General features: G+C 49.7%; 1 protein-coding gene across 2 annotated transcripts; it reads right to left on the bottom strand.

The window, feature by feature from the left end:
* On the bottom strand, positions 1-25,589 carry EXOC3L4 (exocyst complex component 3 like 4). Of its 2 annotated transcripts, none has more exons than XM_076345499.1 (12): positions 25,271-25,589; positions 23,297-23,699; positions 19,246-19,897; positions 16,139-16,256; positions 14,953-15,078; positions 13,610-13,710; positions 11,544-11,639; positions 9,258-9,372; positions 7,151-7,273; positions 6,295-6,447; positions 5,178-5,299; positions 1-3,049 (listed from the first exon to the last, which is right to left on the bottom strand). In XM_076345499.1, the coding sequence occupies exons 2-12, from the start codon at positions 23,649-23,651 to the stop codon at positions 2,887-2,889; spliced, it is 2,124 nt and encodes a 707-aa protein (XP_076201614.1). In that variant the 5' UTR covers positions 23,652-23,699; positions 25,271-25,589; the 3' UTR covers positions 1-2,886. The 2 variants fall into 2 exon arrangements, with proteins under 2 accessions (XP_076201614.1, XP_076201615.1); XM_076345500.1 differs by having other exon boundaries at positions 25,283-25,589.
* Between the last annotated feature and the right edge of the window lie 944 nt (positions 25,590-26,533).

Here is a 26,533-nt window from a genome sequence, read left to right as displayed (position 1 = left end):
ATGCCTGAGAAGCTAAATCTGGAGGGAGTTTGGCTCTTCCATTTACTTGTATACTTTTGAGAAAGTGTTATTCACCGGAGGATATATCTGCACTTGGTAGCTTGGGCCCTCCAGGGTAAGAGTGAGCTGTGTCTCCCGGTGGGGAATGTAACTATGTGCTGGGGTAGGAATAGGGGGGATGGTGGAAACCACAGGGAAACAGCAAACAGAGTTAACAGGGTAATAAGTGAGCTCCTTGGCACTTTTCTACAAGAGCAACATATTTCACAATAAAAGCCCTGGGAGGCCTTTCTTCTCTTTTATTGGAATGTAAAATATGGTCCTAATAAACACTGGGTGTTTCACAGAAGACGGCTGGACAGCAGCAGCTCATTTCGGGGAGCGTAGCCCTTCCTCTCTCCTTGTTCCGGTGTCTCTGGGAGCTGCTCTCACAGCCCAGACTGAGCATCCCACTGCCCAGGGGGAGACCCCCGCACCGCCCCCTGGATCTCCCTCTCTGCCTGCATGGCTGTTGGGGCAGGACAGGGACTGAGCCATAGTCTCTCCCTGATGGGTTTAGCCTTAAACGGGTTTGCTCAAGAGCAAGCAGCAGGAGAGCAGCAGCTCCCGGAGGAAGCAGGCTGTGCTCCTGCCGCTGGCTCACAGGAAGCCAGGCTGCAGGATCCGAGTTTCCCAGGAGAAGCTGTGACAAAAGGCAGGTCATCGTGCCCAGCTTTCCTCCATGACTTCAGGGTAGCAACTTGCTTTTATTAGAAAGCAGAAGCCGAGCGCCTTATCTAATTCCAGGGCCCGGCGGCTGGAGCCTGAGGAAAGGCAGCTGCTTTGTGGAGAGACTGCCAGTAAAATAATAAGATTGAAAACCCAGTATACATTTAATGCACTTGGGAAAATTTCTGTGCCGCAGATGCCTTGTGTGAGGTGCTTGGATCAAAGATGCATACAGGGCAGAGGGAAATTTCTGATGCATAAAACTCCTGGTGAAGCTTTAGTGCCTCAAATCCAGCACTCCTCTGAAAACCCAGTCTTAGATGTCTCAGACTGAGAATGCAAAAGTTGAAATCCCCTTTTTATCTCCCCCACTTAGTCAATGCTTTTGACATTAAATGTAAATCTCTCAGCGCTGATGCCCTTCCCCTCTGCTGGGATGGGGGATGTAGCTCACACCCCCATGGGGGGTGTAATCCAGGGCTCCCTACTTGTCCTTCTCCCAGGACAGGGAAGGGGAGCTCCAAAGTGTTCCTGAGCTCCGCACACCCAATGGGAGATGCAGATGATATTTTACTTCTCCTTCTCCATAGCAAATACAGAGAGTCACCGAGCCGAGGATTTGCAGGAATTGTCATCAGCTGTATTGAAGAATGATGCAGGGCAGAATATTCCTCCCAGGATTTCCTGCCTCAAGCTCTCAATTTATACCTGATATTTCAAAGCCGTCTTTAGAAAAATACCTCATCTTGACTGTGGAGGTAGCAAGTCTACCCTAGAAAAATTTTCATATGATGATTGTGAACTAAAGGTGCACTCTGTATTTCTCATCCATCAGAACAGCTCCCTTGGCCTGTCACCAGCACCTGCTGCTCACCCGGGCTGAAATTTATACTGGTGCAAACTGGAGCAAAGGAAACGAAAGAGGCTCACTACTGATGCTCTAAGCTCTGCAGCAGACAAATTAGTGTTCAAGGCTATGCCATGTCCACATTTATCACATTAATAGATAGATCGTAAACATGTCTCTGTACAGAGTCTTGGATTAATTCCTGTGGAGGGCAACCTAAAGGATAAATTGGATTAAATAAAATCAGATTTGTACGGCCATAGGCTGCTGGATATCTCTTTTAGTCTGCCCTGCAGATGCTGGACGTAATGCTTTGGATCCCTCATGGAGTTAAACCGGTGGTGTTTCATGCCCATCAATAGGGTGATGCTGGTTTACACCAGAATAGGATCCGATCTGTAGCACTATGCCTGTCCACCTCACATTAGGTTTCATACTGCAGTCAGATTGTACCAGATTTGTTAAAATACATTTGAACATACAAGAAAATGGACTAGGGGCATGGTGGCCCTTTTCCCCGGGGCAAGGAGGACTCGGAGCCTCCCTCCACTTGGCACGTCCGATCCCGACATGTCTGCCCACACAGAGAGGCTGTGATGGCATGAACAGGTCTTCGGTCCAACAGGAGTTTTGCGAGGCAGCCCACGAGTGAGGAAAATCTGCTGAAACACCAGAAGGGCCACGGGGTCTATCCTGGAGTGCAGAGTGGCCCATGCGCTGCACGTCCCAGCTGTGGGGTTTGGTTACCCTCCAAGGTTTTCCTCCTCAGGCAGGTAGTGGTTTGTGGCATCAGGTCACAACGTCACCAACCTTGTGTCATGCCAGCTTGGCCAGCTGGTTCACGGGGGAGGAAATAAGACTTGGGTGCTACCACATCCCTGCCCAAACTCTGCCCCTCGGTTGCTCAGGGACATTAATTATGAAGGAGGCTTTTGCTCCTCTGCTGTATAATTATGCAACGCACAGTCCAAGCCTTAATATAGCTCTGAGTGAACTCCTTTTGGTTTTCTCCTGTTCTCGGAAACGAGACTCAATCTTGGACCAAACAACAGAGCAGCCTCCTAGCAATAAAATCTGTACTGAACACAAGGTGGACCCAGTGCCTGGGCTGGAATTGCTGCCAAGGAGCTCTTGCAGGAGGTCAGTGTCTTGGCACATCTGTTGCCTTTGGTTTCTGAACTCGGGGTAGCAAGTTCAGAAAACTACACCTTTTCCCACGGCAGTCAAAAAGTTGTGTTTGCAGAGGAGTGAGGCAGGGTAGCAGATTTTGGATCATGCAGTAGAGGCAGCGTAGGAGGAGGGAGGATGCTGACTGCTGTTTTGGTTCTGGTTTAGAAGCAGCTGATGATCACCGGGGCATCAATTTCAGCAAAGAGTGTGCTGCCCTCCCCACCGCTGGGGCTCTCCAGCGCACGGTAGCCTTGCCGAAAAATTGCTGCTCTCCTGGTGCGCCCCAGCCCCCGGAGTGCGAGGACTGCCAGGATGTGCTCCTTCCTGCAGAAACCAAACAAGACCTCGCTCAGTCCTGACGAGCAAAACCAGCCTAGAGGTAAGCAACCAACAACCATGCCGGAGATGGAGCAAGGCCATGGCAAAGTGCCAGGGAACGTCCCCTTGCCCCGTTGGAGAAGCCACCAGGACGGGGTCTGCAGCTTCCGGAGGTACCGAGCCCATGAGCATAAGCTCCCACCATCCTGCGTAGCAAAATGACCCCTTCCTGCTGATGATGCTTCGGGGAATTTCCTCCTCCATCTCCACACACATGTGACGTCTTTTGCAAGTTTTCCTGAGAGGCTGCAGACCTTTTATTTAATGATTATTTTGAGTTGAGTAATGGAAGTGCTAATATTTAGAAAGCTGACAGGCACTAATTAGATTAGAGCTAGGAAAGCCAACTTGGAAACATACCCTGTTCCAGTAGTCTCAATATATACAAATTCAGCAATGTCTCCTGAGAGCTCAGGGGAAGAATTAACAGAGACCTGAACAGGAAGCAACACAGGTCCAGCAGGTTCTGCCTCGTTTTCCAAACTTAATTGTTAAAAATAATATTACTCAACAATGGAAAGGAAATAGGTCAACCAAGAGGATGAGCCTTAAAACCTGGCTTGGGTCTAAGGCTAATGATGAAAAAGTACCACAAATCACAGCCTTGTAAAGGGCTTTTCTGCCTGGAAAATTGTTTTCAAATAGCTAAGCCTGACTAGCCATCATTTACCTCCCCCATCCTTCCCAGAACAGGCACTGCCTCCTTCATCAGCTTAGTCTGGCCACTGGGATTAAGGCTTTATTTTTGTAGGATAGGTGTGTTCACCTAGGAAATTACTCAGGAACAATTATTCTTTTTCAAGTCCATGTCTTGAATTTCCCCACACAGATAAGCCCGAAGCATATCTGACCCATTCAAGTTAAATATACTTATGAAAAATTTTGAGCCTCAGTTTTGGGGAGAGGAAAATATATTTAATGTCATTTTTTTCTGAATATTTGAGGGTCCACTTCAGTGTTCTGAGCCATTTGTTAAATTTATGGTTTACTTTGATTGTATAAATCAGTTTATACTGATTTATATAATCCAGCAGGAACTGTGTAACCCAGTGCAAAAACCTTTGGTCTTTTTCTGAAATGACTCTGATGATTGGATTTTCTTGCAAGCTGTTACCACTAATATTCCTTCTCAATGGTTGGTAGAAGAGCTGTAGAAGAGGAGGTAACTTCTGATATGCAGCTGCTTAGCCATGCACAGAGTTAGTCACTTTGTTTACTTTCCCAGTAGCCTTAAATTTTGCAGATGCTGCTTTGGAACAGCAAATGGAAAGTACAAAAGAAAGAATTTGTAATTTATTCCAAAATTTAGTGGTTGTTTTGAGCCTCTTTCAGAAACTGCAGATGAACTGTGTCAATGTCTGCTGCACTTTGAGGTCTGAGCCTGGGAACAGGAGACAAACTGTTTGCTCCAAAGCTGGAACCTGCAAATTGGCAAGCTGGGCTAATACTGGTGATGCACTGAAAGGCGACCTGGAGCTTTACAGTGAAACAAGGTTCATTTGGAGCAATAAAATGGTATCCAGTGATAGGACATGTGGGAATGGTTCAAAGCTGCGTCAAGGGAGGTTTAGACTTTAGGAAGCATTTCTTTACTGAGTGGGTGGTCAAACACTAGAACAGGCTTCCTAGAGAGGTGGTCGATGCCCTAAGGCTGTCAGTGTTTAAGAGGTATTTGGGCAATGCCCTTAATAACATGCTTTAACTTTTGGTCAGCCCTGAAGTGGTCAGGCAGTTGGACTAGATGATTGCTGTAGGCCTTTTCCAACTGAAATATTCTATTCTATTCTATTCTATTCTATTCTATTCTATTCTATTCTATTCTATTCTATTCTAAAATGAAGAGGCTTTTGCGGTAACTTGTATGCATTATAAGATCCAGCAGACAGGGTTAAAAAGAGAAAGGATACAGCCATCAATTAAAATAAGGTGGGATTCCCCCTGTTGCCAGCACCTTGACGTCTGACGTGTGGCTACCAGCAGAGAAGAGAAGTTGAAGAGCTTGGCCAAGGCACGGGGCGAGCTGGCGCTGTTTGGGATGGAGCCCAGCAGTTCTGGCATCTGCCATTTCACGCACCTGATATCTGGATAATCCTGACACAGCTCCTTGACGTACTCCTTGATCTTGTCTTTTTTCTTCTCCCCAATGATATTGGCGATGTGGTGTATGGCGGGAAGGAGCCAGTCAGAGTCAGAGCCCTGTGAATGAGGAGGCATACGGGGATGTCAGGGGGAAGCACAACACCTGCAAAATGCTTGTTACCTGCAGGGCAGAGCACAGCAGCGGGTTGCTTTTACTGGTGTAAGACAGTACTGCTGCAGGCAGGACAGGCTGCCCTCGGGCGGGCAGGGTGCTGCCGGGTGGGCAGCAGGGTGCTGGCCGAGGCAGCACTGGGTGGCAATGGCAAGGCACCCCCCGCAGCTCCACCGGGGCCTGACTCTGCACTCCCCGATGCTCACGAGCACCCCAGTGAGCCAGACCCCGAGCAGGGCGTTGTGGCTGTGCTCCGGCAGAGCAGTGGATGCCAGAGCCTTCACCCCCTACTGCGTAATAGTTTCGTGTGCCTCACCACTGAGAGGGATCTGCCTCAGCTAAGGAACCACCCCGGTGGGGTTCAGTGCCCCACACACCTGACCTTCTGGAAAAAACAATGAATTCAGCTTTGGCTTCCCTAAAAATCCCAGGCTGATGTTGCCTAGCCACAAAACATGCAAATAGCTGCAATTTTCTCCCCATCACCCTCCTGTATGCAGACTGTGTGCCCGGATGGACCCTCTCGCTGGAGTCATCTCCATGAGCTGTGCCCAGGGCAGGGATCCTTTGGAGGCAAGGTGTATCCCATGGCCCAAGGGAACAGCCCCAGGAACAAGTTGCCACAGGATGAGCTTGATTCTACAGCATGTAACCCACCCTATGCCAAGTGCCTGTGGACCAGGCGCTGCAATCGGAGAGCTGCCAGCTGAGCATGCACAAGAGTGCAGAGTACTACTACTACTGCAGAGTAGCTGCCAGGCTGGAAGTCCACACCGTGAACCTGCAGTAACTACCTTGCTTGCTCTCTTTTAAGCACTTTTACATTTCTTGAGGCTTGCCCTCCTCAAGAGCCTGCCAGCTCGGTCCCCGGGAGGCCAAGTGTGGACACTGCACCTCCAGGAATGGGGCAACTGGGGATGCCAGGAGGGAACTCACATACCTGACCGATGAGCGTATTATTAAGGATTCTGGCTTCCTGGTTCATCTTTTCACTCACTTGCTGCCGTGTCTCCCCATTCATTTTCCGTCTGGGTTTGATGACCTGCATGATGTATTCCCTCACCACGTACTTATGAACGTCACGTAGAAGCTCCTGGTGAAAAAAAGGAAACCTCATGGTTTTTCCGTGGTTCCCTTGCAAGGCCACAGCAGTGAGAGAGGGCAGGGGAAGCCCTTGGGTCTTTAGCAGGAGCCCAGGGCATAGAGGAGATGCCTGAAGGCAGCGCACTGGCCAGCACATGCTGCCCGGGCCAGCTTCGCTGAAGGGAGCCGGTGACTCGCAGCCCCTCGCTCCAGCACAGAGCGATGGCAGTGCCCAAGGAAATGCCATGGAAATACTCCTCACCCTGAAGCCGCCCATGATTTTGTGTTGGCAGTTTGGCTCCTCAGTAACAAAGGGGGATATTTAGGATTGTTTTAAAAGTATGTTTTGATGGTGCTTGCAGATTTTAAATGAGCTGTTGTCACCTACCCATTTATTTCACAACTGCATAGATGTGAAAGGAGCATATAAGCCTGCAACTCATGAAATTATAATGTTCAGTGGCAATGTTCACCAAAGCTTTTTGTTCCTCTTTAAAGAAATCAGTTCCCATATTTAAACTAGAGAAATGAAAAGTGTTGCTTATTCTCATGTGGAAGTACGATAATAGCTGAGCTCCCCAGCATCAGCAGTCCCCACGGTTATAAACAGCACCTGCCACTGGAGAGGAGCCTGCAGGTCAGACCACAGCCTGCAAATGACAGTGGGACCCCCCCCAGCATCACTGTGCCTGGGCGTGGGACCAGCCACCTACCTGCCCCATGGGCTCCCTCATGTGCTGCAGGTGCTCGGAGAACTGCGAGACCGCCGACGCCAGCGAGTCTGGCCTTTCTGTTGCCAAAATCCAGTCCTTGGTCAGGATTTTCTTAAGGAGTGGCTGAAAAAAGACAAACTTACTGATGGCACTGGTAATAATCAGACTAGCTGATGTACTAGCCAAAGCCACCCAGCCATCTGCCTGCTCAGGTGGCTCAAACCAAAAAGCACAGAGTGCTGACAGTGCACCCACTCTGCGTGAAGACACACCAGGAGCATGGAGCAGGCTGGGTTTCTCTCTCCACCCCAGGGAATTCAGACCCCCATCTCCCATATCTGGGTGAGCGCCCCGATGCAGGCAGATAAAGCATCACTCCCTGAGCAGGAGATGCTTTGGCATTAAAGGCTTACTTGGGACACCTCATTTCCTTGCTCTGTGCCTTCTTCTAATCCACCAGCTATGTTTCTGTAGGTAAATAAACTGGTATCCCCACTGTATGGATGAAGAAACAGATGTAAATGCTAATCAGAGGAAACTCGGGCATGGCTAGAACAGGCTGTGGCATGCAACCATGTATGCTAGTGTTACATGGGTTTACACCAGCTATGGCCATGACAAGTCACTTGGTAGTGAATCTGTTGGAAATTAGCCCAGTAATCCATCACCTGTCCAGCCTTTTCCACAAGGAAATCAAGCTCCTCTTGCTCACAGCACTTGCAGGGGGCTGTCTGTACTCCCTGGAGACCCACATGTTTGCACGAGGTCTCACTGGGATTTTCCTTCCGCTCATTGCTCTGATGGTGGTGGGAGAATAGCAGCTGGGAGCATCCCCAACTTGATGCCTCATGGACAGTGATGACGTGGGTGTGATGGCACTGTTTCCCATCTGCCTTGGGTACAAGGTGCTCTGATCAAGTGTCACCAGAGGGCTATTTCCCTTGTTGGGTCCCTAGAGCTAATGTGCCTCCCCATAGAAACACAGCAATATCTGCTAAAGGCTTCTGGTGGCACCTGGAAGAGACTCCCCTAAGGGCCAAATTCAAAATATTCCTTCTCTGGCACATCCCCTTTGTACTTTTCTCCTCTTAGCTCTCAGGATCTCTGTCTCTAGACTCCCGGCAATCTCTTTCCCAATTATTTCCCCTACTTGTGCCCTCCTGCAGTGCTCCCACCCTGCTGGAGGGCTGTTTAGAAATGCTTTGCCTCGGCCACTCTCAGTTCTCACGGCATTTCGACTCTCTTGCTCAATGCCTTGGCTTGACTCCTTCCTCGCCTGCCCCTTAGGCTCCGAGACAAGCTCTGCAGTCACTGGAAAGTCCCCTTGGCCAGGCGGGCTTGGCTTAGATCGGAGCAGTTACATGACTGTCTTGGTTTCTAAAGTTATGCTTGGTGATTTAGAAAGTGAATTAGGATGAGTAAAAAGGGGTGGGACCAAAGGCTTAATTTCCCCCATCTCTTGTGTTATACCAGCTAGAGCTAGTGGACCTCCAGCCAGCTGAGAGCAGAAAGCCCCGTCTACAGCACCTGGGAAGCACAAACTGCATTGCAGCACGTTGCCTTTTAGGCCTCAACACAAGTCAAGCTGATACCAGAGCTTTATCAGCCAATACCAGAGCTTTACATCCTCACACTGAAAGAATCAGTCTTTCTTCACCATGGAAACAGCCTGGAAAAATCACCTCTACCAGAATGAACTCTGTCCTGTCTGAAGAGGTTGATAACAGACCATGATGACAGATCTACAAATAAGTAAGAGTAAATCAAAGTCCTGAAAAATCCAAATGTTTTGATAGAAAGAAAAATGTCCCATTGGTGGTGTCCTGCTGACTTCCCTGGTGATTCACTATGGGTAAGGTTTCCCCCCACTGCTTTGAGATGCTGGAAGCCACTAAATACCCTTTTCTTTTGGTTGCCGTTGTACTAAAATAAACAGCTGGACAAATATATCATTGTCCATAGTGAAAAACTCCCAGGATGCTGGACGTGTCACTGCAAAATGGGGTCTAGTTGGTAAGATAGGGAAAGGGCAACGGCCCTCAGCTTCTGCGGTGATCCTGCACATAACCCTTATGTTTAGGAAATAATGTGGCCAAGATCCTCTTACCTGTGCTTTTGTTCTTAATTTATTTAAAAAAATATTTGTGAAGTTCCTTGTCAGAGTTGCCAAAATCTTCTGCAGTTCCTCAGTGTTGACTTTAAATACTCTTTCTAACCCTGACCTAGAGACAGAGAGAGAGAGAGCACCAGTGGTTTAATATTAAAATGTAAACTATTACACTACCCTAAGCATTTTAGCCAGACTGGCATCTTGGGCGTTATTTTAAACTAAATTTGTGTATCCAGTACTTCCTCTTGGAAACACTTAATGGGTCAAAATAATGACTCTTTTTGCATAATCCTATACACTGAAAATTAATCGCAACTGAGTAACTGCGTAAAAACCCATCTATTTCCTCATCAGGTGGGATGGTTGAACCACGTGGAGTGATTGCGCAGGCTGGTTACTTTTTCACTTGAGCAACACTTCTGCTGAATGATCTGCAGGTACCTGAGAGAGCACCAAGGGGCTTTTGGAGAAGGGAAAGCTGTCGACCCTGCGTCCCCCAGAGCCTGGCTGACTCACTCCACGCAGCGTCTATCGGCAGCAGCTGGGATGGTGAACTACGGAGGTGGAAACCTGTGGGGTCTCCTAGGGACAGTGCATACTTCTGCAAGGTTTCATGCTAACGAGGAAGAAAACACAACTACTGAGAAGCTAATGAAATCCCCAGCAGTATGTGTGGGCTTCAGGGGCATTGTGAGCTCCTGGCTTTCTTCTCACTTTCCATCCCTGCCCCGCTGTAACATGCTCTGGGGGGAACTGAGGCAGCACCACCAAAATGCTAGTGGTCCCTGAGCTTCCCTGGATGTGCCACATCCGCTGCTGTGACCACAGAGCACAGCAGGTGCTACCTGCCACTGCCTGGTAGCTAGTTTATATGTCTGAGGCTGCCCAGGCAGGACTACAAAACACCTAACAGCATCCTTCTCACCCCAGGCTGGGGCTCAGGTCCATAACTCCTGCTGAACACCTGAAGCCTGCATCCACCATCCACAAAATCATGCTGTTAGGGCACCTACCTCTGCCCAGCAACTCATCACTCCAGGCTGACAAATATTTAACTTGACACAGGAATAAACCCAGCGGAGCCAATCCACCACCCAAACGCCTGCCAGCTCCCTGCCCGGGGCTGGCTTCTCCCTTCACCACCTCTCCAGTCCCCAGCGGGGAAGGGGAGAGCACTTTTCTGCAGGGGCAGGAGGAGAGAGAGAAAGCCGGCTCCTTGGCGAGGTTAGCATTGCTGGAGAGACCGTGCCATCTAGAGACTTCCCGACGGTAGTGCTCGCTGCGGCTGGAGCCGTCGGCTCCTGTGAGACACTGCAACGCAAAATCCTCTGCATCCCCTGAATAATATTTGGCATTTAGCATCCCTGCCGCAGGCGGTGCCAGGCAGCGATGCAGCAGCATCGGCTGGAGACAACAACCAAGCTTCCCAGGTGTTAGCTGCGTGTTGGCTGGCTCAGTTGGCCTCTGAAGCACCACATCTGCATGGCAGGGACGACCCCAGTTGTTGAAGAGCCCCCAGGCCTTGGTGGGCAGTGGTCCTGCGTGGCTGCAGACCATCCGCTTGGGTCAAGTGCCGTGCGAACAGCCCCGGTTTCCCACAGCACTGGCGCTGGAGGGCTGCGGCGGCTGTGTGGGCAGATGCGGGGCGGGAAGCACAGGGTCACCATGTGCCACAGCACTGGGCTGATGGACCAGACCCTGGGACACATGGTAACTGGCACCATCCTACTTATGGAGAGAGTACCCCTCTCCTGAAAGTACTTCTTAATAGCCAGAACTGGTGGGCATACCTATTTATCAGAGGCCTTTTCAACGCATGGCTTTAAATAACCAGTTCTTAACACATGCAAAGCCCTGGAAGTTCCTCCTGCCAGCAGCCATGGCAGGGGTTTATTTGCAGGTTGAGTGCTTTCACAGAGTTTCCTCCAGCCCAGTGCCAAAAGCAGCTGTCAGACCATGTTGCTGGGTTTATTCTGCTAACCTCCAGAACAAAAAATGAAAAAAACCCTCCTCTGAAGTTGAAAAAGATGGGCTGAAAATGAGTTTAAAGCTTTCATGCAAGCACCAGATCCGTCCCCACCTCTGTCTCTTCACCCTTTTACCCCAGTGAAGTGACTTTTATCTGTATCTCTTGGGGAACATCCCCCCCGTGAGGTAAGGAAGGGCTGGAGGCTGAGAACCCCACGGGGCACCCCCAGGAGACCTTGGTCTTTCCTTTCCGGACACTGCCACCTTCCCGGACCCCAGCAATGCAGCGGCTTGGCTCAGGGGGATCGGACTTACACCAGGTCATGGAAGCTGTTGATGTAGGCAGTGAAATAGGGTGCAAAGACGGGGCTGTCCTGGGCAGTGCTCCACGCCACAAACTCCTCCCCGAACCTGCAGGAGAAGACACGCAGGTAACGCTAATGGCGGGGGGACTGAGGATGGCTCATCTTCTGCGTACACCGCGATGTCAAGGAGACACCAGTGGCTGGCCCAACCTGTCCCCTCTGTATGCAGACATGTTTTTTCCAGCTGTCGTAACATGCATGTGCATTGGAGGGGAATAGATGGCAGATAATTATGGGTTTAGGGTGTGCTTGCCTGAGCGGGTACGCAGCGCTTTTGGAGAGATGCCAGCGATCTCAGCACGGCAAATCTCTGACTTTTCCTCAGGCTGAGGGATTAATTGTGGCCATAGTACTCAGGCTTATCAGTCTGGTCCTTCATTTCTCTGGCTTTTGGGGCAATATAATATGTGCCCTCTTAAGCACACAAGGAAAGGATTTACCTCAGGGCTGATTTTACAACAGAAGGTGAATAGGAACAGGGCAGCACACCTACATTTCCCCCCCGTAACCTCAGCGTGGTGTGTTAGGTATCTATTTTGATGTAGCGCAGCTTTTATGGTTTTGACAGCTGTTTTACAGCCAGGTCCACACTGCTGGCAGGAGGCTGCGTGCTCAGGCAGGCTTTGCCTGGTGGTCCCATTCTTTGTCAGGGTAAAGGAACCTGCTCGGGCCGGCCTCAGCCGCTTGCATCTTGGGTTTGTTTAAGAAAAAGCTTAAGTTTCAGTGACCCTTTCATCTGTGACCCCTTGCTGCCCCAGCTTGCATTTTACAACAATTTTGTTTAAAAAAAAAGGAAAAAAAGAAAAAGTAATTAAAAAAGAGAACAAAGAAAAAAGAAAAAAGAGAAAAAAAAGAAAAAAGGGAAAAAAAGGGGGGGGGAGAAGAAAGAATGGAACATCAGTACTGCATTTCTCCTCAAAAACCCGGGCAGACTTCAAAGCCAAATAGCTGGTTCGAACTACCCTGCTTGCTCAGGGTATGGGAGACAAGTGTAGATCACTGGGCTATTAGAGATGAGGGTTTAAAAGGGAAAGCGTTGCCTTTAGCGCACTTTGGACACCTGCCATGCCCCGGGTTCACGATCTGAGAAAGCAGCACTTGGGCTCCCCACCCTCATTCCTGCAAAACATCTATTAGCAAACTCCACACTCAGCGCCTGCCGGAGGTGGGAAACTTCAAAGGTTAATGAGAAATTATTTTTAGTCTCGCTCAGAGTTGATTCATGCTGAATGGCCTTTCTCCTCTGCGGATTGCTGCTCTGGCGAGCAGCCGCAATCCCCCGAAACACAGCCATGCCGGTGGGGAGGGACAGTGCCTCGCTGTGCCGGGACCCTCTGTGAGCCAAAAACCTTCCCTGGAGCATCTCCAAAGCATGTCACAGGGGAGAATGTCTGAGGCCATAACTCAGGGACTACCAAGCAGAAAAACATTATTTCAGCAAAGGGGCAGGGTCCTGTGTCCTTCAGACACTAGATAAATTTTAAAAAGATTCAGAAGCTCAGGAAGCCCAGCTATATGTCTTGCCTGGGTGTAACAGAGAGGGCCCCATCAGCCATTTCTATGCCCATAGCCATGGGATGCAGGAGAAAACCCTCTCGGCAGGACTCACCCCGGGAGACCTAGATGATGTTTTGGGCAAGCACGCTCTGGGTATGGGGCTCCATAACTGCTGCTTGCTCGTGGCTGTAGCTGCAAGCGATCAGCATCCAATGCCACAAAGGTCCCGGATGGATGGGACCACACTGGTGCCATCCCTTTCTAGCCAGCAGCTCCTTCCTGGAGCTCTAACCTCAGATTTTGGGACTCACAAGAGTCCCATCTGGGTCTGTTTATGATTCCCTCCAAGTTGTTTTGCTGTTTGCTCATTATTGGGCTCATTGTGATCTCTAATTCTCCCAGGAGCAGGCCCGTGCCTGCTCAGTGCCAGCGTCTGGCCCAGCGCGCAGACCTTTTCCCTGCTATTTTACCAATGTGGGACTCATTTGGAAGGAATGTGCTGCCCGGAGCGGCAATGACCTTGGTATGAATTCATGCAGCTCTGCCAGGCACAGCTCAAGCATTTTTGTTCCCAGACTTCTGCTGATCGCTCCAGATATCTTCATGTGCTCCCCGATGATCTAGAAAAGGGCACAAAAAACCACCAGTGAATAGGACAAGCACAGGAGAAACATCCTTTGCAAAGATCTCGTGCAGCTTTGGTTAATAAAAGTGACTCGCCTAGCAGAGGGGGAAGCAGGCGACTTATTGCCAGGCGGTTTTCACTATTCTCTGGCAGTTTTAAAAATAATAGTCCAGAATGGGCCAAGAGGCACAAACTGATTTGTGGCATAATCATTCATCCCTAATGGTCCTGTGTCCTTCTGCTGTCTGAGCGTGAACTAGACACGGTGTGGACTGGAACCCCGAGCTGCCCTGGTGCTGTCTTCCTCTTTTGGGGGGATTTGCAGGAGGGATCAATCCCCAACCCAATGCCCAAGGGGAGCTGAGCTGTCCTCGTGTCCCCATGCTGAGGGTGGTTATAAGCACTGTTCCCGGGGGCCCGCACAAGCCCCCTCCTCAGGAGTGATACCCGGGCCGCACGGAGGGTCGGGCATCACCCCAAAATCTTGCTTGCACTGGGGCTCCTCCCTAATTCCCATTCCCTCAGCCCTGGCTGCCTCTCCGGAGTGAGGCAGGCTGCAGTCCCGCACTGGCGCTTCCGGAGGCATCCTACCCATCTGCTAATCCGATTCAGACCTGCCTTCCCGGTGATCACACAACGTGTAATATTCCTCTATGGAAAATGAGTCACGGCAGCAGGCAAAACTTTGATTTTCTTTCTTTCTCTCTCCCTCTCTTTTTTTTGGTATTATTTAATTGAAATGACTCAACCCTTTGAGTGAGGAGAATGAATCCAAACCCCTCCTGGATTCATTACCCTGTAGTCCCTAAAGCTAGTAGGAGCTTTTGTTTTTTGTACTGTTTAAATTGGAGTGGCTGTCACTGCCTACGGCCTTTCTGTGGCTGCCGCAGCCCCGGCACAAAGTCACTCTTTCAGCCAAGGGGTTTTTCTAACAAACCTTTTCTTTCTGCCTTTTTTCCCTTTCTCTTTCTTCTTTCTAATCAAAGAGATTTAAGGACTTTAAAATCAGTTGCCTATTATGTTGCTGACACAATTGACAGCAGGTTTAATTTGCAGCTAGAAGGCAAGCGGGAGAGCTAAAAGTTGTAATAAACGGCATTTTCTGCTCTAATGTATTCTGCCAGTGCGTGACTAACATAAATTATCGCAGGAGGCGGTACCTCCACCCCAGAAGGTAACAATCCCGTTTCCCTGGAGCCACAGAGCTCCCCACACTTTGCCCCAGCTAATTAAATACCGCTTGAATATCAAAGGAGAGCGAGGAGTGGTAGAGGTTTTCCTTCACTTCTGGATGAACTTCCTTCTCCCACTTCTCCGTGACCTCCAGTCTCAGGATGTTTCCAAAATAGTTTTTGATTTTCCCCTGAATGTTAAACATAGGAAGGAAACATGCAGCTCAGGATAACAAAGAAAGCATGAGTAAAGCGGGCTCGTGGCGTTTTGCTCTGTCGGCACGTGTGTAAGGCTCACGTGTGTGGTGTGGAAAGGTAAGCAGAGACAAAGGTCTTGCTCCAGACCCTTTCAGTCTACACAGGATCTTAGGAAAAATCAGGAGCTGTGCTGTGTGGGGGCAAGGTACTCCCAAAGCAAGGGACAATCATTCTCCTGGCAGGGAAATACTGTGTCAGCTGTTTGACTGCTTGATTGCAAAGTCCTCCAGTACGTGCAATGCACAAGGTCAGGATTAAAGATCAAACTGGTCCTCTCTGGTGGTACAGCCACTTGTGTAAGTGGCAGCACTGTTCAGTCCTGGCTGATAAATCAATCTTGTTGCCGGTAAAACAAAATGGTCCTTCACTGGCATGATGGAACAATACTGATTTTATTCAGCTGGGTACCTTGAACTCACCTTCAGCAGTACCCTGTTTCAGAAAGGTTTGCAAGAAAATGTCTGGGCTCACCAAAGACCCAGGAAAGCACGTAGTCTTACACAGGGTCCCAGCCAAGGACAGCAGAAAGACAACTGCAGAAGGGGCTTCCTAGGAGGAGCTGAACCATGGGGAGGTCCTCTGTTGGGGACAAGCCCAAAGTTGTCTGGCTATAGCAAACCTCAGATGTGCTGGAGGAGCTCACACACTGTGAAAGTAGCAGCTAAAATGTCTTTACACCTAACTTTGCAATGTGTTCAATCTGATGAAGCCCAGCTATGACCTTTTGGTATGCCTCTGCCATACTGTACGGGTCTGGTACAGTCCTTTTGGCTCTGTGATCATCCAGGTTCAAGCTCATGGCCTGCTTCGGTCCCAGAATTGGTGTTCAGGATTTTTTGCTTTTGATTAAAGGCCATTCTGTGTGGTGCTGGCAGGACTCAACACCTGGTGGGGCTAGGAACCATGATGCAGCCATCCGAGACCTCTGCCCGGGAGGCTGGGTCTCCCACACCCTCCCTGGGGGGCACGTGGGGGCAAGGTCAAAACTCTCACCTTTGCCAAAGTGATGTAGTCGTTCTTCAGTTTATCCCAATCAGCTGGTGCTAACAGCAGGGACAGGTTTTCTGTCTTAACTTCTGGTTTGAGATCAGGGTGACCCAGAAAGAGTTCACTGGAAAGATTCAAACGAACAAATTATGTTGCCTCAGAGTGTGAGTAAACTGATGGAATATTCATGTGGCATGAGCTACATAATTATTAAGCTGTGAGAAATATACTTAAAGTTTAAATTGCGATGCTTGTTTTCAAGCTTTAACAAGAAAATCTTTTCTCGCTATTCAAAATCCTAATTATTCAAAATCAAAATGATCTAAGGTTCCAGCCCACCTTAGAAATCATGAGACTTCTGAGTTGTTTGGACATGAAAAGTGCTATGAGAATTTACTTTTTTAAATAAACAACCTGAAGCTGATTCATTTGACTACAAGCCTGCAAAATGCCTTTCAGGGTAATTCCTGTAGCAGCGTGCTGCTTTGGAGTTAGCTGATCTCCCCGGCTCCTCTCCGGTGTCACATCACAGCTTATGTCAGCCTGCTATTTCTCCCTGTGCATTATGCCTAGCAAGGGGAGGTGGCAGAGCAGGTCCTGCTCTGTGCAGGGCAGCCTCTGGAAGGCACTCCTATGCTTGGGACACGGGCCATCGCCGCACAGCGGTTCCTCCACAGATGGAAGCGGTGGGTGGACGTGCAGCTACGGAGTCTGACTCCAAAGTGCGCTCAGCTGAGACATGACTTTACCACTCACTTTCCCCTGGATTGCCGTGTAATCAGGCCAGCTGATTAGCGGGGAGGCAGGGAAAGGGAAGGAGCGCTCGTGTTTCTCCCTCCGGGGTGAGAAACCCGTTATTAGCATGTACAATTGAATGTGCTACCCCTGCAATCTGCCACGGACCGTGGAGGCATTGCATCTTTCAGGGTGATGAAGGTAGAGAGGAGAAAGAAGAAAATATTCATGCACTTGAATAAGTTGCAAGCAGTCACCTGGTTAGCAAGGAACACAGCTGCAATGTCCTGCACACAGCCTGTTCAACCACCGAAAAGGGTTCCCATCACCAACCCAGCGCCGAGCACATGGTTAGGTTTGGATGCAAGTGAAGATTGTACTGTACAAGGTCAGGCTGGTGCAGGGTGACTGCTCAGCAGAAAAAAAGCTCAGCCTGCTGATAGTGTCCTGCAGTCAGTGTTCCTGCAGTCATGGTTCAGATTTCCCGGGGAGGTACATCTGCACATGTGGAGCATTGCACAACCCAGCTGCTGCAGGAGTCTGCTGCTCATTTAAAAGGACACCACAGATCTAAATACAAACTCTCCGCCATGACTGAAAGGACTGGCTCAAATGTATACTTGAGGAGCTTATTCCCCTCTCTTTCTTTTTTTCCATTTGTTTGAATTGTAGGATAGATAATGAGTTTGGGTCAGACAATTTCTTCTTTTTTGGGATGGGTCCCAAGAGGGGATGAAGTTCTTTTAGAGTGGGAAAATCAAATGGAAACAGCCCAACCCAGCAAGGTGATTGCAAGAAGTACTCGAAATGGCTGCGAGCTCTCAATAAGCCCTTTCACAGCAAGTTAGAGGAATATGATGGGGGCACTTTGGTGCAGAACCTGGCTGCCGAAGCTCATTTCTTCCCCCCTCTCCGGCAATGCTGGGGTGCAGTACAGTCCCCAGGGGTTGGGGACATGCAGGAATTTCCCTCCAGATGAGATCAGCAGGGACACGTGAGGGAGAGGGGCAATGGGTGGGAGTGTCATTCCCATAGTGGTCCTGCCATAACACTGGTCAGCCAGTGCCGTGATGCTGAGGGAGTTACATACAAGTCATCACGGTCACCACACCGTAAATGGGGTTTTAGGAGCAACTAGGCAAATTCACAGATTAAATCTATTGAGGGCTGTTCAAAACAAAGACCATCTGCAGTCCAAATGTCCCTGAGCCGAAAGCTACCCCAGGCTAGGAGTGCTCTGGGCAAGTGTCACTGCTGTTTGCCCTGCTCCACCACTGCCCCCTCCCTGTCCATTTTTGCCTACTGTTTGACTCAGTGTTTATACTCCTGCCTTCACTCCCTTTTTTGTTTGTTTGAAGGGCGTCAATTGGTTTGCGTTTGTCCCATCCTTGGGCATCTGGTTCAGGCAGTTCCTGGAGACCACCTACTGGGCAGACATGATTTTGCTTTGACATGGCTGTTCTTATGTGCTTATTAGCAGACCCATCTCCTGTGGATGTTGTCTCTCTCCTCCTTCCCACCCCACTGTGTATTTCTGTTGGGTTTTAGTATGGGACCTCTTTGGGGCTGGGATGATGGGCTGTGGTCTAGCCCAGTGAACAACTGAGGGGACACAATGCCTGGACCTTCTACAGGTGCCTATCTTAGATGTCTCTTTTGGCTGTAAAAGGAGGCAACGTCCAGCAGCACAGTTTTTGCTGTTGTGAAGAATTCCTGCCTTTACTCGCACACACACAGGGTGCCCTGAGGATAGTGTTTGATATGTCTATGCAGCTCCTAGAATATTTTAGTCACCCCTGAATTACAGGGAGCTTTAAGAGATCCTAAAAAACATGGACCTCCCATTCAACTAGTGGACATGTCTGAGCCAGAACTTTTGTGTTGATGTGGCTAATTCCACACGATGACATCTTGGCATCTCCTCGAGACGACTCTGACCCCTGAACATGGGGGGTAACGTGGCCTGCTTCCAAATGCACCACAGTTTTAATTAAACAGGAAGAAGGCAGGGCTCCGCCACAGGACCCTCCCTCTGCCTGGAAAAGTCACCGAGCAGCTGCTGGACCTTGCAAGGTATTTGCAGAAAGGGAGCAGGTTTATCAGAGCTGCAAGGAGGAGCTTTCTGGCATGTGAGAACAGCAAGTGGGAGAGGGAGGGGAAAACGAAGTAATTTAGATCTGTGGAAAGCAGCAAGTGTTTTATCCACAAACTTTTGTCCCCACCTATTAATAGATTAGCTATCTGGCTCTGCTGTAGAAGTGACTGTGTCTCTCTTGTTTGCTCAGGAAACTGAAAATAGCTCGGTGCTTTTGAAGTACCCTGCGGCCCTGCCGCTCTCCGGAGGAGGCTGAAGCAGTGTGGCAAGTGCAGCGTCTTACCTGCGGTAGATGTTGGCCACCCAGTCGAGCAAGGTGTAGAGCTCGTTGAATTCCAGCGGTCTCTGGGAAAGATCTTGCAAGTGTGAGGCAACGGCATTGTGAAAAGCCTCCACATACATATCACACACCTGGTACTCCTCTGGATAGCACTTTTTTACTGATAACTTGATTTTCAGTAAGTCTTCGCTCAGCTGTTTCTGGAGGAAACCTAAGTGGAGATCAAGCCGAAAACTCTCTTCTTCCTTCGATGCCATGGGTACTCTCTGGACTCTCTTTCTAGCGCTCTCATTGATAGCTTCCCTCCACTCCTCCCTCCACTTTCTGGGTGTGCCGAGCAAGTCCGACCCAGGACCAGCAGCGTTGCCTGTGTTAGGATGAGCTGCTTCTTCATGGGCAATTAAAGTCACCAGGGAGTTCAGCATGGTATCCTCTACAGTGGGCTGCTCCAGTGTTCCCACCACGATGGACTGGATCATGTTCGTGATGGAGTTATAAAGCAAATCCACATCCTTGGACTTCCTCACAAACTCCTGGGGGTTATCTTTGTATTTCTCAGCATCTCGTTCAGCTATAGTCTCATCTTCCAAGTACTTGATACTTGCAAATGCTTCCAAAAGTTGCCTTTTCTGAATAAGTTCATTGATTTCCATTACTGCAGAAAGAAGGGGGGAAGGGGTTGAGACAAAGTTGGCGTTAGGTGATTGACAGGTTGGTAACAGGACAAGGTGCCCCACAGGGAGGCTTGCAGGGCTGTTTTGAGTAGCCAGGTCCCAGCAGTGCCCCTGAGACTGACCCCCCCGATCTCTCCAGCTCCTGTTTGACACAGGAGAGGAAAGTAGTGGAAATGCAATCACTGCAAATTGGGCCATACCTCTAAACTGCTGGTTTCAGAGGTAGGAAATATCCAAAAAACTGATTATAGCCCTGCAGTAAAACCTCAAGCAACGGCTAAGGAGGCTGCACAGAGCGGCACTGCGGTCTCAGGCTGCATAAAACCACCCCTGGCTCTGCCGTTCTGTTAGTGTGGAGCTGAAGTGGGACTGGCAGTGGGAACAGTTTGTGATACACCCTCCCAGCAGGATTTTCTTTAGCAGGGATGCCCTTGTTTCCCAGCATACCAGTGTGCTCAGCACAGCTCTGCTGCTGCATTGGCCACAGCATCTCTGGCTGAAAGGGCGTTTCAGTGCGTTGCCCGAGAAGGCAGGGAGGGTGCCCAGGGGTCCAGCTGGAGGGGTGGGAGGGAGCACAGAGGGACAGACCCCCTTGGGTCCTCTGAGCTCCCGGGCCAGACATCTCACTAGACAGTCATGTCTGCCCCCAGCCTACCCACCAGCGTGTCCTCCAGAGATACCAAGGCCGTGGAGGAGCAGGATACTGTCTTGGGGATGCTCCTGATACATTTTTGGGAACATTCCCTGTTCAGATGTAACCCTGGGCAAACCCCAGGCTCCCCTCCTGTCCCGATTTTGTGAATTGTCAAGTTTTCCTAAGACGCTTTCCCAACTAATGTCATGGCCAAACTGGCTCCTGCATTTCTGAGGACTGAGCAAAATGCTAAGGCAAACTGCAGGGATTGTCGCTGGTGATTTGCATTATGAGGACTCCTTGAGATGCAGGGACTGAGGTAGCAAGCCAGACACTGGCCCATCCATGGCTGGCCACCCTTTCCAGCCTGGGGTGGTTCAGGGTTGGGTGTCCTGGCTGTTCACCACCTGTATATAAACCTACAGTCAGATGCCAAGCACTGCCTCTCACCAGTGACATTTGTTTTCCAAGCAGTGAGCACTGCTGTCCCTGGATGGTTTGGGGAGGTGTGTGCATTGGAGGGGGATCCAAACCTGTGGATGTTTTCTCCTGGTGTTCAGGTCTCACATGGGTTTCCCCCACCTCCTTTGATTTTGGCACCCACTACCAGTACTGGCTGGTGTTGGCTGACGCTGGGGGAGAAGTTACCAAATACTGTTACCCCCAAAGTGGCTGAGGTCTACTGAGTTTTCCATTTATTTTTCAAAGCCTTGCTGGTGCAAGAACCACTTCCTATTTGCCAGTAATATAAGAAGTATTTGCCATGTATTGAGGAGATCCAAGAGCATTGTTAGCTTTTGAGAGGCCCCAGAAAGCTCTCACCATCTCCAGCATCATAACAGGTGCTCTGAACGGGAGATCCCACTGTGATACTGGGCATAAGGCAAATATCAAAGAGGAGAAGGGAAAGGGTATTATTTAGGCATGTGTGGCCACTGCTTCTGGGACATACACATATAAAATTATACGGAAAAATTGGAGACCACTCAAAGAAGATATGAAGGACTGGTTCATAGCCCATAATTTATGCCCCTGGGCTTGTCTGCACACAGATTTTATACTATATGCACCAAATAATCTGTGCAGCGTAAGAGTATCTGTATGAAGAGAAATACACCAAATAACCCAACTATTGATGCAGCATAAAATGCATAGAGCTTTGAGTGCCTATATGGAGCTACAGTTGCTTCTGCACTCAGAGGGGAGGGAGATTGTGCCAATTAACTTAGTCTCTTCTAGATAAATTAATATAAAACCTGTGTTTGCACAAGTGCTTGCAGTGAGAGACTACAGGAATACATTCTGTTCTGTGTATCAAAGTGAGAAAACACCATTTAATCACCATCTAGGATAATTATTCAGGGAGGTGATATTGGGTGCTAAATGGATCTTTAATTTAGCAATACAAGATCAGCCAGCTGGTAGTTGAAGGAAGACAATTGAAAGGCAATTAACCATTATGCAGCTTAATGGTGTGCATGGTGGAGTCTCCACCACTTGCCATATTTATCTCAGGATGGGATGTGTTTCTGACAGAGCTTCTCTAGTCTAGGCCAATCAAATTATTGGGCACAGGATGGGCCTTCTTCGTGCAATTCCTCCACTTGTTTATTGCAGGAGATGAAAAGGGCTTATGGTAACATTTCCTGTCGCTCCTCATCTATGACCCTTTGAGAACAGACTAGCAAAGTTATCAGATGGGCTCAGATCCAGCTTACCAACCTCACAATGTATCAGTGCAAAGCAGTAAATAACTTCATGGCGCAGCAGACCACGTTATAGCAGTGAGACAATGTCAGCCCTTCTATCTAATCCCCATGACATCCTATGCAGTAGACCAAGAATTTCTTTCCAGAAATTTAGGCTGAGGAAAAGTCAAGCCATTCAAGGTTGACCCACCTCAGTCTATCTCCTGGTGGATGCATTGTAGTACCTCTGCCTTGAGAAGGTAGAGGAGAATGGTGCTCAAACCAAGATCAAAGTCATTGCAGTCTGCCCACATTTGGGGAAAGGTGAGAGCTATGCTGAAGGTAGTTATTATAATTTGACCTATCTATATAATGCCGACAAAATGCATAAGAATAACCAGCCTGGGGAAACCAAACCAAACAAATACTCGCAGCACTTCTGTTGTGAGAAGAATCAATGGAAAGTCAGTGTAAGAGAGTAAAAGCATCTGCAGAGGTCCCTTTGCAAGACAGTCTCTAAGATTAGGAACCAAGGTGGAGGTGCTGAAGCAGATCACATCCAAACCATCTTATTTCCCCTTCAAGGTCTTGCAGCAACCTACAGGGTACAATCCGGGGACCATCAGTCTGAGAGCTGAAGAGCAGAAATTGTCCAAAAGTGCAATGCAGGCAGTAGCGTAGGGCTAGCCCACATTGCACTTCTAGATACTGTCAGACCAGCAGTTCCCAAACTGTGTTCAGCAGGTTGGTGACTGATATGTATGATGCGTGATATGTCTGCTGATATGCGAGCCAACAGGTTGATGTGTTGATTGTAAGTAGGTTGTGGATATGGTTAAACTAACGTAGTGGAGGCCACAGAGCAGCCTGTTCCTGTACCTGACTGGGCCAGGTAACACCCCAACAAGTTTGTGCAAGGGGTGACAGTTGTCTGTGCCCTGTAATAGGGTGCCTGGTTCTTTAGCATCTCTGTTGGGCCCAAGACTTGCAAAGTGTAAATCGCTTGAAGGTTACATATATCCTGCCAAGCAAATTACAGGGGTGGTTTTGCGTCTTACCTGAAAGAGGTTTTCCTTGAATGGGCTCTGCTGTGATCTTCTCACTAATCTCCTCCACGCCATTACAGATTGTGGTTTTGTTCTCCTCGTAGCTCTTGGAGAATCGAAAAGAAAGTCGTTTTCCTTTCCAAGTACCGGTACCTTCCTTTCCTTTCTCTTTGTTAAGACTTCGTTTTGATTTCCGGATGCTTAACATTGTTTTAATACCTCTTTCAAAGAACCCGCTGTCCCCACTATGCAAAGTTGGGCTGCTCAGTTCAGAAGCAACCTCCATCTTTTCCTCCCCTGCGCTGTTCGTCGGAGAGGCTGGTTCTGAGGTTATGCTCCTTGGGCCTAACTCTGTATTTCTGTTCATCTTGTTGCTTTTCAACAACGGGTTTTCCAAACAGGTTGACGGTAATCACTGAAATGCACAAAACAGCAGAATTAGATGAGAGGTTCATAACAGGGTATTACTGTGTCTCCAAAGTCAGTCCTGGACTGAAAATCCGGCCCATCCCTTTCCTGTGCTTAATCCAAGGACAGAGCAAGTTGTTCTAGCCTGTAGCTACTGAAACGATCTCTACCTACAGACACCAGGTGCTGGCCTGCTTTTGGCTCTGGAAGGCTCTACTTAACTCCTTAAATCAGGCAAGTAGCAGCTATTTCTCCAGCGCCAAGGAATCACTAAACGTCAGAGGTGCTGAAATCTGTGTAAACGTACTATTTTGGTTGGTAACAAGGTATGTTTTTACTTTCCATTATTCTAGGTGGATTTCCAACCATGTGGGAGTCATAACCCTTCATGAGTCTCACTGAGGTATTGCCACTTTCTGATGTGGATATGGCAACTTTGGGTCATGCTGCTGCTTCTGCCCTGCTCGAGCCCTGACCTGCCACTGCTGGAAGATGGCCCAGGGTGAGCGGTCCCCGACGGCGAGCGGCTGAGCTCTGCTCTAGCCCCTTCCATCCAAACCCACAGCAATCTCCGCACTCTGAATCGTCATGGTTACAGCGCAGGAGGCTGTACAAGGCAGTAAAGGTTCTCATCACTCATCCTGCCTCAGAGAACTGCATCCTGGCATGCTGAGAATGGGTATCTCGAGGGCCAAGCAAGCCCCTGCATGAGCTGCAGGGGATGCTGCAGGAGATTTCAGATTTCAACAGAAGTGCTCCTGTCAGTGCTCCTGGGCTGTAGTCACATCCCCTGCACTTGCTCAGCTCCTGCCCTGCTGCAGACAGATTGGCTCCCCTCTGCTCACTCTGAGGGCTGGCCCAGGTGCTTGGGAAGGGGGCAGAGGGAGAGGTTTTGCCTTCCTTTCCCTCCCTTGCAAAGGGCTCTCACAAGGTCACCAGCTAACACAGCCCGCTCACGGGGACGTTGTGCGCTGCAGAGCTCTGAGGATGGAAAATGCTGCGTTGCTCCACAGCAGGCTCAAGGCAGCTCAGCGATCAGTTTAAATCATTAGAAACAGCTATTGCTTGAGGTCACCCAGGGACTGCCTGTCTCAGGCCTGTCCAGCTCACAGGAGCCAGAGATTGAAATACGGTTATAGTGAACAGACATACTGGGACTCTGGAAATACATCTCAGCCTTCCTCGATCTGAGTTTGGCCAGATTTTCGCTCCCTTGTGCATGGTTATTTCACAGGTTATAAACTGCAGGGACTGTGCCTTCCCGTGGGTTTGCTGAACTCACACAGCGGGGCTCAGACCCTGCGTCACACCCTCTCAGGGGGAATATTTAATCACTCATTGCCTTGCTCAGGAGCTCACCCCATCACAGCCCATACAGAGGGGGGGAGGGAGAGGAGGGCACCCCATTTTCCAGGGATTTCAGTAGGAAGGGGACTGAGTCCATAGCTCAAACCCTGCATGGGGGGGTCTGTGGCCAGAGCGGAGCAGCAGCAGCAATTGAAGGGGTGAGCTGTGCGGCGGAGTGAAAGACAGGGCAGGAAGACCATAAGATGTCAAGGGAAGAGAAGGGATACACACCCCGGTACTGACCGAACTGATCCTCTCCGCAGCAAGCTGGGATAATGCAGGCGTGATCCACAGAAACTGAGAGTAGCTCCGTGCCACAGGAAATCCCGGGGAGATGCAGTGGTGGGTGGGCAGCTCTGCAGGGCAGAGGTCCAGGTGAGCTCGCCCACCTCAGCTGACTGGAGCACCGTCCCACACTCCCGTCCTGGCCGAGGGGCTCCCTCTGGGCATGGTGCCGCTCTCCATCCTCCTTTGCCCTCTGGAAAAGGGTGGTTGGAAATGGAAAAAAAAGGCCTGTCCCCACCTGCCCAAGACCTCCAGCACCTTCGCCTGTTTGCTTCCGTGGAGAGACTCCGGCACTGTTTCACTTTCATTATGTCTGGGCATTTAAAGGAAGGAAAGAGGTGGGGGAGGAATGCTGAACGAGCTCCAAGCATTCAAGGTTAATTATTTACCCTACAGATGGAGATGGAGGTGAGACCAGGGGCTTGACAACAGGGTGATCTGCTGGGCTGAGCTGGCTCGGGGCAGCCAGGGGGGAGAAGGATTTCGGCACCTGGTCCTGCCCTGGCGGGGCAAAGCCCCACAGTGTCTGGGTGTGGGGGTTCAAAAGCAGCCCCAGAGCTGCTGACTGGGAACGGCTGAATTTCACCCCCTTCTGCCCCATTTCTGGAGGTCACGGGTGGCTCGGTCCCAGTAATGATTGCCAGGTGTGGGTGAGGGATGGGGAGGGCCGTGTCCCACGGTTATACATTTATATATTCAGCTAACTGCTCCTCATTTTGCCCCGAGGGCACTTGTTTCCATGGGGACGCTTGCCCTGGATCCTTCCATCCCCAGAGCATTTGGGCACCTCAGAGGGAACTCAAAGCAAAGGAGCAAAAAAGGGGTCTGGAAGGTTTAAACGACATTAAACACAGTCACTTGGCTTGTCACTGAGTGGTGTAAGTGATTTAAGCCTGGGAACCCTGCGGTGCCCAGATGGAGGTGAGCCAGGCTGTCTGGCTGGGCACACCGGGAAGTCCCAGGTGGCTGAGACCCCAGTGTAAAGCAAGAGGGGTAAATCAGGAGGTGCCACTGTGCCATGGGCAACGTGCGCTTCTTTGCTTTAGGGGCCTGCCAGCATGTCGCCAGTCAATGTGATAGGGGAGATCAGAGGGTTTAGTGAGGGGTTGATGCAATAAAATGAAGTCCTGTGGCATTTGGACTTTGTGCCGTGCAAAGGGGAACAGAGGGGTTCATAACTTCCCTAAGGCTGGGAGAGGCTGTCTCCAG

Source organism: Aptenodytes patagonicus, chromosome 7, assembly GCF_965638725.1.
Source record: "Aptenodytes patagonicus chromosome 7, bAptPat1.pri.cur, whole genome shotgun sequence".
NCBI lineage: Eukaryota > Metazoa > Chordata > Aves > Sphenisciformes > Spheniscidae > Aptenodytes > Aptenodytes patagonicus.
This window is presented reverse-complemented; position numbering and strand designations above follow the sequence as displayed.

Bases quoted from the DNA above. Each gene is read 5' to 3' on its own strand.
- EXOC3L4 (XM_076345499.1), bottom strand. From the start codon at position 23,651: ATGAACAGAAATACAGAGTTAGGCCCAAGGAGCATAACCTCAGAACCA. The intron at 15,079-16,138 runs GTGAGAGTTTTG...TTTAACATTCAG, and splicing joins ACTACATCACTTTGGCAAAG to GGGAAAATCAAAAACTATTT. The intron at 7,274-9,257 runs GTAAGAGGATCT...GTCTTTTTTCAG, and splicing joins AATTAAGAACAAAAGCACAG to CCACTCCTTAAGAAAATCCT.